Source organism: Trachypithecus francoisi, unplaced genomic scaffold (genome assembly GCF_009764315.1).
Source record: "Trachypithecus francoisi isolate TF-2019V2 unplaced genomic scaffold, Tfra_2.0 Lachesis_group12, whole genome shotgun sequence".
Classification (NCBI taxonomy): domain Eukaryota; kingdom Metazoa; phylum Chordata; class Mammalia; order Primates; family Cercopithecidae; genus Trachypithecus; species Trachypithecus francoisi.
The window spans coordinates 81,920,755-81,932,260 of NW_022681457.1; the positions used below are offsets into that span (position 1 = coordinate 81,920,755).

The window sequence follows — 11,506 nt, forward strand, 5'->3', positions numbered from 1 at the left end:
TACTCCAAAAATGCTTTATTGTGTATAGTCTGGGAATTCTTGACCTAGAGTCCCAGGATAGTTGAAGGAATCACTGAAATTACATTAATGGTTATGGTATCCTTGGCACATAGTAGTGGTATAAAAATTTGTTGAATGTGGAAATTAATATTTTAGGAGTGATGACAGAGTTCTCAAAATTCTGAAAGGGCTAATGATCCCAAGAAGGAAAAACCTTACTGGCCTAGTCAGTTACTCTCCATCTTGAAATTATGTAGTTTAATAATCCCACAACCATTCTGCCTTTGATTCTATTCGTTTGCCCCATTTCCTTATTATTCATACACCACTAAGTCACAAGGGCAATAAGACAAACATAAATAAACCATGGACCTTTAGAAAAAAGCTTGAGGGCAAGGACTGATATAGGAGTAAGGATCACCTATTTTCACTGCCATTTAAAACTGACACTGAAGTCTGAGGCAAAATGAGGGCTCCACAAAGCAGAAATGAGTTACTGAGAGTGGTTTGGGAGTCTATGCTCAGGGGTGTTCAAGAAAAGGCATTTCCATCTGAAGGCAAGACACTGATCATAAGTTGGCAGTACAGAGTATTTTCAGTATTCAGTTCCGTTTAGCAGCACTAGAAGTCTTATGTACTTTTGGTCAGGGCTTAAAGAATTACTCATTGAAAGATGGTGCAAAGGAAAGAAATGAAAACAAGGACTACGAAGGGGTCACAAATAATTTTTAAAATGAAAGGGCTTTCTCCAAATGGTTGACCATGGGAATCACCAGTGAGCTCTTCACCTTTTATTTTTTCCTCACCTTTTCTATTTTATGTTGCAGGATTCTAATTTCATCTTCAAATTCATCGATTCTCTTATCTCGTAGTTCTACTTCATTCGTTAAACGATGCTTGACTTTTTGAAGCTTGATTTTGTGTTGGTGATGTTTCTCATTATAGTTTCTATAAAAATAAATTTGAGTTTAGACACATCTGAACACAGTTAAAATTTCTTTTGCCTCCTCAACATGCACCTTTCTTGGGTTTCCTCTTCTTGCTTAAGTCAGGGGCCTGGCATTGGATGTAGATACTTATCCTGCCTCACATCTTCCTGCCCTTCATTTCAGGGAGTGGGCCAAGGATAACCCCCTACATAACACCAGCTTTAACTATGGCTGTGGACTGTGGACTCAAGTATTTGGCTTATCTTGGTCTTTTTTGTTTTTTCTTTTCTTTTTTTTTAGATGGAGTCTTGCTCTGTTGCCCAGGCTGGAGTGCAGTGGCACAATCTCAGCTCACTGCGACCTCCACCTCCTGGGTTCAAGCGATTCTCCTGCCTCAGCCTCCCGAGTAGCTGGAATTACAGGCATGTGCCCTGCTAATTTTTTGTATTTTTAGTAGAGACGGGGTTTCTCCATGTTGGTCAGGCTCTTCTCGAACTCCCGACCTCAGGTGATCCGCCTGCCTTGGCCTCCCAAAGTGCTGGGATTACAGGCGTGAGCCACTGCGCCCGGACTACCTTGGTCTTGTACTGATGGTTGTGGTATAACTTTAGCATCTGAGTTTAATTTAGGAAACTCCTTGATTTCTGATCCCTGACATCTAAATTCTGACTCCTGTTCCACCAATTCAGTCATTAACTTAAACTTTCCTCGTTCTTGGCTGTATCTTGGACAGTGATCTACTCACTTCAATCTTATCTAATTTCCAGATAACTGGGCCTGTTCTCAGTTCTTGCATTGAGTCTGGACCTCTTCTTCTTTTTTTGACACAGGGTCTCACTCTGTCACCCAGGCTGGACTGCAGTGGTATAATCATGGCTCACTACATCCTTGACCTCCTGAGCTCAAGCAGTCCTCCCACCTCAGCATCCCAAGTAGTGCACACCACCACACCTGGCTAATTCTTTTTTATTTTTTGTAGAGATGGGTGTCTCACATGTTGCCCAGGCAGGTCTTAAACTCTGCCTCAAGCTATCCTCCTGCCTCAGCCTCCCAAAGTGTTGGGATTACAGGCATAAGCCACCCAGCAAATCTGGACTTCTAAAAGCCAGTTCCATGTAGGTCACTGTTCAAGACTCTGATTCTTAGATACATCTGAGTTATGGCCAATAAGCACATGAAAAGATGCTTAACTTACTAGCCATTAAGGAAATGAAGATCAAAAGCACAATGAGATACCACTTCACACACACTAGGATGGCTAGAAAAAAATGACAGATAATAACAAGTGCTGGCAAGGATGCAAAGAAATTGGAACCCTTATACACTGCAGGCAGGAACATAAAATAGTATAGTGTCTTTGGAAAATAGGTTGGCAATTCCTCAAATGGTTAAACATAGAGTTGCCATTTTTCTTTTCTTTTTTTTTTTTTTTGAGAGAGTCTCGCTCTATTGCCCAGGCTGGAGTGCAGTGGCGCGATCTTGGCTCACTGCAAGCTCTGCCTCCTGGGTTCATGCCATTCTCCTGCCTCAGCTTCCCTAGTAGCTGGGACTACAGGCGCCCACTACCACGCCTGGCTAATTTTTTGTATTTTTAGTAGAGAGGGGGTTTCACCCTGTTAGCCAGGATGGTCTCGATCTCCTGACCTTGTGATCTGCCTGCCTTAGCCTCCCAAAGTGCTGGGATTACAGGCATGACCCACCATACCTGGCCTAGAGTTGCCATCTGACCCAACAATTCTACCTAGGTATCTATTTTCAAGATAAATGAAAATATATGTCCACACAAAAACTTATACACAAATGTTCATAGCAGCATTATCCATAACAGCCAAAAGGTGGAAACCACCCAGATTGCCATCAACTGATGCATTTATCTAGGCAGGCATGGTGGCTCACACCTGTAATCCCAGCACTTTGGGAGGCCAAGGCAAGTGGATCACTTGAGGTCAGGAGTTCAAGACCAGCCTGGCCAACGTGATGAAACCCCATCTCTACTAAAAATACAAAAATTAGCTAGGCATGGTGGTGGGCGCCTGTATTCAGGAGGCTGAGGCAGGAGAATCACTTGAACCCAGGAGGTGGAGGTTGGAGTCAGCCGAGATCACACCACTGCACTCCAGCCTGGGCAACAGAGGGAAACTCCATCTCAAAAAACAAACAAACAAACAAACAAAAAACCAAATAGAGTATATTCATACAATGTCATAAAAAGAAAGGAACTACTGATACATGCTACAACATGAACCTTGAAAGCATTATTCTAAGTAAAACAAGCCAGGCACAACAGACCAAATACTGTATGATTCCATTTATATGAATTGTCAGTAATAGGCAAATTTAGAGAGAAAGAAAGTAGATGAGTGGTTGCCTAGTCTGGTGGTGGGGAGGGAATTGGGGATAGGGTGATAGCTAAAGAGCATGGGGTTTCTTTTAGGATAATAAAATGTTCTAATGTTGATTGTGGTAACAATCAAAACATGGACAAAAGCCATTGAACTATACACTTTAAACAAGTGAATTGTATAATATTTGAATTGTATTGCAATAAAGCTGTTTAAAAAACCAAACAAACAAAAATCTAAGTTACCATTTCAAGCTACTATAACATCTGATCAGAGTAAACAACAAAGTAGATTAAAACATCTATACTACCACTAGCCAAACCTTTTGGAGTATGACTGTGATACAAACAAAAAGAACGTTGTTCTTTAAAATTATGGAGAAGCTTCACTTTGAACCTACTAGATGTGATTACACCAAATAACTCTAAACCAGCCTCTGTACTGTTCACATTTTAGGCCTGATAAATATTTGTTGTAGAAGGCTATAATGTGCACTACAGAATGCTTAGTAGCATCACTGGCCCCCACCCACCAGATGCCAGTAGCACCTCCTACAGTGGTAACAACTAAAACGGTCTCCAGACATTGCCAAATGTCTCTTTGCCCTGGAAGGCTGTAATTTTTTTTTTTTTTTTAAAGACAGTCTTGCTGTGCAGCCTTGATCTCCCCAGCTCAAGTGATCTTCCCACCTCAGCCTCCTGAGTAGCTGGGACTACAGGTGTGCATCACTATTGATATGGTTTGGCTATCTCCTCACCAAACTCTTATCTTGTAGTTCCCATAATCCCCATGTATCATGAGCAGGAGGTGATACCTGGTGGGAGGTAATTGAATCATGGGGGCGGTTGCCTCCATACTGTTCTATTGATAGTGAGTGAGTTCTCATGAGATCTGATGGTTTTATAAGGGGTTTTCCCCCTTTTGCTCAGCACCTCTCCTTGCTGCCACCATGTGAAGAAGGACATGTTTGCTTCCCCTTGTGCCATGATTGTAAATTTCCTGAGGCCTTCTCAGCAATGATGAACTGTGAGTCAATTAAACGTCTTTCCGTTATAAATTGCCCAGTCTTGGGTATGTCTTCATTAGCAGCATGAGAACTGCCTAATACAACTATGCTCAGTTAACTTTTAAAACAATTTTTAGTAGACACAAGGTCTCGCTATGTTGCCCAGGCTGGTCTGGAACTCCTAGCCTCAAATGATTCTCCCACCTTGGCTTCCCAAAGTGCTAAGATTACAGACATGAGACACGGAGTCTAGCCTGGGACACTGTGATATTGACAAAGATATATTTGGTCTCCCTCCCAGTTTTCTGGTGAAAACACACACACACACACACACACACACACACACACACACAAACAACAACAAAAAAACCCTCAAGTCCTTGGAATCTTCTCTGGAGTAATAAGTGTCTTTTGTATGTTGATGAGATGGCTGGTGTCTGGAGGCCCTTAGAGAGCTTCAGGATACTAAGGCAGGATTAGGGAGTTGGGGCTTCCAGGCCCAAACCCTTATCATTCAGGAAGGGGAGAGGATGAAGGTTGAGTTGAATCACCAGTGGCCAAGGATTTAATCAATCATGCTGAGAAAAGAAAAATAACTCAGAGCAGTCTGAGCTATGTGAAGCATGCAAAATTCATCAGGCCCAAAGACACGAGTATAGAACTTCAGTTATTATCTGCCCCCATTCAGCCTTTTTATAACTGAATTTGCTTGGGGGTGACTGTTTTAAAGTCATTTTGTTTCTGACTAGCTGCCTCACTTGTTATTTTCTGGTCTTGAAATTTGTGATACAAATAATAATGTATAGCTGACCAGGCGTGTTGGCTTACACCTGTAATCCTAGCACTTTGGGAGGCAAAAGCGGACAGATCACTTGAGGTCAGGAGTTCAAGACCAGCCTGGCCAACACGGCAAAACCACATCTCTACTAAAAATACAAAAATTGGCCGGGCGCGGTGGCTCAAGCCTGTAATCCCAGCACTTTGGGAGGCCGAGACGGGCGGATCACGAGGACAGGAGATCGAGACCATCCTGGCTAACACGGTGAAACCCCGTCTCTACTAAAAACTACAAAAAACTAGCCAGGCGAGGTGGCGGCGCCTGTAGTCCCAGCTACCCGGGAGGCTGAGGCAGGAGAATGGCGTGAACCCGGGAGGCGGAGCTTGCAGTGAGCTGAGATCCGGCCACAGCACTCCAGCCTGGGTGACAGAGCGAGACTCCGACTCAAAAAAAAAAAAAAAAAAATTAAAATACAAAAATTAGCTGGGCGTGGTGACGCACATCTGTAATCCCAGCATCTCAGGAGAGTGAAGCACCAGAATTGCTTGAACCTGGGAGGCAAAGGTTGCAGTGAGCTGAGATTGTGTACTGCATTCCAGCCTGAGCAACAGAGCAAGACTGTCTCTGAAAAAAACAGAACAATGTATTGCCAATCAATGTATAGCTCATGCTATTTATTTATTTACCTTTTTTTTTTTTTTTTTGAGATAGAGTTTCGCTCTTGTTGCCCAGGCTAGAGTGCAATGGCGTGATCTTGGCTCACCGCAACCTCCGCCTCTGAGGTTCAAGCAATTCTCCTGCCTTAGCCTCCCAAGTAGCTGGGATTACAGGTGTGCACCACCACGCCTGGCTAATTTTGTATTGTTAGTAGAGACAGGGTTTCTCCATGTTGAGGCTGGTCGCGAACTCCTGACCTCAGGTGATCTGCCCGCCTTGGCCTCCGAAAGTGCTGGGATTACAGGCATGAGCCACTGCGCCCAGCCTTATTTACTTATTTTAAGATAGAGTCTTACTCTATCGCCCAGGTTAAAGTACAGTGACATGATCTTGGCTCACTGCAACCTCCACCTCCCAGGTTCAAGCAATTCTCCTGCCTCAGCCTCCTGAATAGCTGGGATTACAAGCGTGTGCCATCACACCCAGCTCAACCACAGCAGGATAGGGCACTGCTCAGAGTAATGAGGCCCCCTTTCCAGGCCCTAGCTCCTGGACAGCATTTCTAGACATACCCTAAGCCATAAGGAAGCCTGCTCCCTTGAAGGGAAGGACCCAGTCCCGGCAAGATTCATCATCTGCTAATTGAAGAGCCCTTGGTTCCTGAATAACCAGCAGCAATACCCAGATACTATATCAAGGGCCTTGGGTGAGACTCTGAGACTTGCTGGATTCAGGTGACAGCACATTCCCAGCTGTGGGGGCTACAGGGTGAAACTCCTGCTTGAGAAAAGTGGAGGGAAAATTAAAGGGGACTTAATCTTACAGCATAGGTATGAGCTTTGCCACAGTAGGGTAGAGCACCAGGAAGGCTCTTGGGTCTATGACTCCAGGACTTGGCTCTTAAGCAGCATTTTTGGATATGCCCCGGGCCAGAAGGGAGCCCACTATCCTGAAGGGTGAATACCAAGTCAGGCAGCATTCACCACAAGCTGACTTAAGAGACACTGGGCCTTAAGGGAACATTGGCGGTAGTCTGGCAGTACTTCCCTTGGGCCTGTGGTTGTAGTGGCCATGAGGTGAGGCTCCTCTACCTTTGGAAATGAGAAGAAAGAGTGGAAAGGACTGCATTTTTGGGTTTGAGTACCAGCTCAGTCGCAATACAACAGAACACCAGGTGGACTTCTCAGGTTTTTTTATTTTAGTCTCTGGCTCCCAGATGGCACCACTGGACCTGCCTGGGGCATGGGAGAACTCGCTGCCCTGAAAGGAAGGACACAGGCCTTGCTGGCTTTGCATCTGCTCATTGTGGAGCCCAGGGACTTGAGCGGTCATAGGTGGTAGCCAGGGAGTGGTTACAGCAGGATTTGGGAGAGACCCAGTGCTGTGCTGGCTTCAGGTATGACCCAACACAGTCCTAATGGTGGCCATAAGGGTGCTTGTGTCATGCCACCCCCACTTCCAAGTGGCTCAGAACATAGAGAGACTCCATTTGTCTGGGAGAAAGTAAGGGAAGAGAACAAGAGTCTCTGCCTAGTAATCCAGGGAATTCATCCAGATCTTTTCCAAGACCATTAAGGCAGTACCTCTACCAAGTTGCAGCATTACTGGGCTTGGGGAATCTCCTAAAGCAGGTAGAGCTTAGATGACAACACCCAGTACTTTTGAATATCTGGAAGGTCTTCCCAAGAAGGATGGGTACAAATAAGCCCAGACTGCAAAGACTATAAGAAGTATCTAACTCTTCAGTGCCCAGACACAGATGAACATCTATAAGTACCAAGACCTTCCAGGAAAACATGACCTCACCAAATGAACTAAACAAGCCACCAGGGACCTATTCTGGAGAAAGAGATATGTGACCTTTCAGACAGAAAATTCAAAATAGCCGTTTTGAAGAAACTCAAAGAAATTAAAGATAATACAGAGAATGAATTCAGAATTTTATCAGATAAATTTAACAGATTGAAATAATTAAAAAGAAGAAGAAATTCTGGAGCTGAAAAATGCAATAGGCATACTGCAGAATGCATTAGAGTCATTTAATAGCAGAATTGATCAAGCAGAATTAGTAAACTTGAAGATAGACTATTTGAAAATACACAGGGCCAGGTGCGGTGGCTCACACCTGTAATCCCAGTACTTTGGGAGGCCGAGGTAGGTAGGTCACCTGAGGTCAGGAGTTCAAGACCAGCCTGGCCAACATGGCAAAACCCTGTCTCTACTAAAAATACAAAAATTAGCCAGGTGTGGTGGCATGCACCAAAAATTTCAGCTACTCAGGAGGTTGAGGCAGGAGAATTGCTTGAACCTGGGAGGCAGAGGTTGCAGTGAGCTGAGTTCATGCCACTGCACTCCAACCTGGGCAACAGAGACTCCATCTGGAAAAAAAAAAAAAAAAAAAGAAAAGAAAAAAAAAAAGAAAAAGAAAAGAAAAGCAAATACAAAGGCAGAGGAGACAAAAGACAAAAGGAATAAAAAAGAATGAAGCACACCTACAGGATTTGGAAAATAGCCTCAAAAGGGCAATTCTAGCCAGGCACGGTGGCTCACGCCTGTAATCCCAACAGTTTTGGAAGCCAAGGTGGGCAGATCACCTGAGGTCAGGCATTCAAGACCAGCGTGGCCAAGATGGTTAAACCCCATCTCTACTAAAAATACAAAAATTAGCTGGGTGCGGTGGTACATGCCTGTAATCCCAGCTACTTGGGAGGCTGAGGCAGGAGAATCGCTTGAACCCAGGAACTAGAGGTTGCAGTGAGCTGAGATTACAGAACTGCACTTCAGCCTGGGCAACAGAGCCAGACTTCGTCTCAAAAAAAAAAAAAAAGTGTGGGGGGGCCGTATCTAAGAGTTACTGGCCTTAAAGAGGGGGTAGAAAAAGACATAGGGGCCTGTGCAGTGGCTCATGCCCGTAATCCCAGCACTTTGGGAGGCTGAGGCTGGTGGATCACGAGGTCAAGAGTTCAAGACCAGCCTGGCCAATATGGCGAAACCCCATCTCTACTAAAAATACAAAAATTAGCTGGGTGTGGTGGCACACGCCTGTAGTCCCAGCTACTTGGGAGACTAAGGCAGAAGAATCGCTTGAACCTGGGAGGCAGAGATTGCAGTGAGCCGAGATCGTGCCACTGCACTCCAGCCTGGGTGACAGAGTGAGACTGCATCTCAAAGAGAAAAAAAAAGAAGAAAAGAAAAAGAAATAGGAGTAGGAAGTTTATTCAAGGGGATAATAACAGAGAACTTCCCAAACCTAGAGAAAGATATCAATATCCAAGTACAAGAAGGTTATAGAACAACAAGAAGATTTAACCCAAAGATTACCTCAAGGCATTTAATAATCAAACTCCCAAAGGTCAAAAATAAAGGATCCTAAAAGCAGCAAGAGAAAAGAAACAAATTACATACAATAGAGCTCCAATATGTCTGGCACCAGACTTTTCAGTGGAAGCCTTATAGGCCATGAGAGAGTGGCATGACATATTTTAAGTGCTGAAGGAAAAAGCTTTTACCCTAGAATAGTATATCCAGTGAAAATATCCTTCAAGCATAAAGGGACATGAAGGGGAAATAAATACTTTTCCAGACAAACAAAAGCTGAGGGATTTCATCAACACTGGCTCTGTCCTACAAGAAATGCTAAAGGGAGTACTTCAGTCAGAAAGCAAAGCACGTTAATGACTAATAAGAAATCATCTGAAGGTATAAGACTCACTGGTAATAGTAAGTAAATAGAAAACCACAAAATATAACATTGTAACTGTGGTGTGTAAACTACTCTTAAGCAGAAAGACTAACCAATAAAGCAATAAAAAATAATGACTACAACAATTTTCAAGACATAGACAGTACAATAAGATATAAATAGAAACAACTAAAAGTTTAGAAGTGGAGGGATGAAGTTAAGGTATAGAGTATTAGTTTTCTTTTTCCTTCTTTGTTTATGCAAACCATGTTAAGTTGTAATCACGTTAAAATAATGAGCTATAAGATAGTGTATTAGTTCACTTTCAAACTGCTGATAAATACATACCCAAAACTGGGAACAAAAAGAGGTTTAATTGGACTTACAGTTCCATACAGCTGGGGAGGCCTCAGAATCATGGCGGGAAGTGAAAAGTACTTCTTACATGGCAGTAGCAAGAGAAAATGGGGAAGAAGCAAAAACGGCAGCCCCTGATAAACCCATCAGATCTCATGAGAGTTAGTCACTATCACGAGAATAGTATGGGAAATACCGGCCCCCATGATTCAATTACCTCCCCCAGGTCCCTCCCACAACATGTGGGAATTTTGGGATAAAATTCAAGATGAGATTTTGTGGGGACACAGCCAAACCATATCATTCCACCCAGGCCCCTCAAAATCTCATGTCATGACATTTCAAAACCAATCATGCCTTGCCAACAGTCCCTAAAAGTCTTCACTCATTTCAGCATTAATCCAAAAGTCCACAGTCCAAAGTGTCATCGGAAACAAGGCAAGTCTCTTCCGCCTATGAGCCTGTAAAATCAAAAGCAAGCCTATTACTTGCTAGATACAATAGGGGTACAGGTATTGGGTAAATACAGCATTCCAAATGGGAGAAATTGGCTAAAACAAAGGGGTTACAGGGCCCATGCAAGTCTGAAATCCAGTGAGGCAGTCAATTTTAAAGTTCCAAAATGATCTCCTGTGACTCCAGGTCTCACATCCAGGTCAAACTGATGCAAAAGTGGGTTTCCATGGTCTTGGGCAGTTCCATCCCTGTGACTTTGAAGGGTATAGCCTCCCTCCTGGCTGCTTTTATGGGCTGGCATTGAGTGTCTGCGGCTTTTCCAGGCATATGGTGCAAACTGCCAGTGGATCAACAATTCTGGGTTCTGGAGGATTGTGACCCTCTTCTCACAGCCCCACTAGGCAGTGCCCCAGTAGGGACTCTGTGTGAGGGCTCCAACCCCATATTTCCCTTCCACACTACCCTAGCAGAGGTTCCTACCCCTGCAGCAAACTTTTGCCTAGGCATCCAGGCATTTCCATACATTTTCTGAAATCTAGGTGGAGGTTCTCAAACCTGAATTCTTGACTTCTGTGCACCCACAGGCTCAACACCACGTGGAAGCTGTCAAAGCTTGGAGCTTCTGCCTTCTGAAGCCACAGCCCGAGTACTACGTTGGCCCCTTTCAGCCACAGCTGGAGTGGCTGGGACACAGGGCACCAAGTCCCTAGGCTGCACATAGTATGGGGACCCTGGGACCAGCCCATGAAACCACTTTTTCCTCCTGGGCCTCTGGGCCTGTGATGGAAGGGTCTGCTGTGACGGTCTGACGTGGCCTGGAGACATTTTCCCCATGGTCTTGGGGATTAACATTAGGCTTCTTGCTGCTTATGCACATTTCTGCAGCCAGCTTAAATTTCTCCTCAAAAATGGGGTTTTCTTTTTCTTTTTCTTTTTTTTTTTGAGATGGAGTCTCGCTCTGTTGCCGGACTGGAGTGCAGTGGCACAATCTTGGCTCACTGCAACCTCCATCTCCCGGGTTCCAGCGATTCTCCTGCCTCAGCCTCCCAGGTTTTTCTTTTCTATTGCATCGTCAGGCTGCAAATTTTCTGAATTTTTGTGCTCTATTTTCCTTTTAAAATGAAATGCTTTTAACAGCACCCAAGTCACCTTTTGAATGCTTTGCTGCTTAGAAGTTTCTTCCACCAGATACCCTAAATCATCTCTCTCAAGTTCAAAGTTCCACAAATCTCTAGGGCAGGGGCAAAATGGTGCTAGTCTCTTTGCCAAAACATAACAAGAATCACCTTTGCTCCAGTT

At 44.2% G+C, this 11,506-nt stretch overlaps 1 protein-coding gene and 1 long non-coding RNA gene across 5 annotated transcripts in view; one reads left to right on the plus strand and one right to left on the minus strand.

Moving 5' to 3' along the window:
• Positions 1–11,506, plus strand: part of LOC117092768 — a 126,388-nt gene that overhangs the window by 41,046 nt on the left and 73,836 nt on the right. The gene's annotated exons all lie outside the window — the stretch shown is intronic.
• Positions 1–11,506, minus strand: part of CCDC30 (coiled-coil domain containing 30) — a 153,390-nt gene that overhangs the window by 16,684 nt on the left and 125,200 nt on the right. For all 4 annotated transcript variants that reach the window (XM_033226837.1, XM_033226835.1, XM_033226834.1 and 1 more), the window contains one exon: positions 807–948. In XM_033226837.1, the coding sequence (XP_033082728.1) occupies positions 807–948 (142 nt within the window). The remainder of the gene's footprint in view (positions 1–806; positions 949–11,506) is intronic.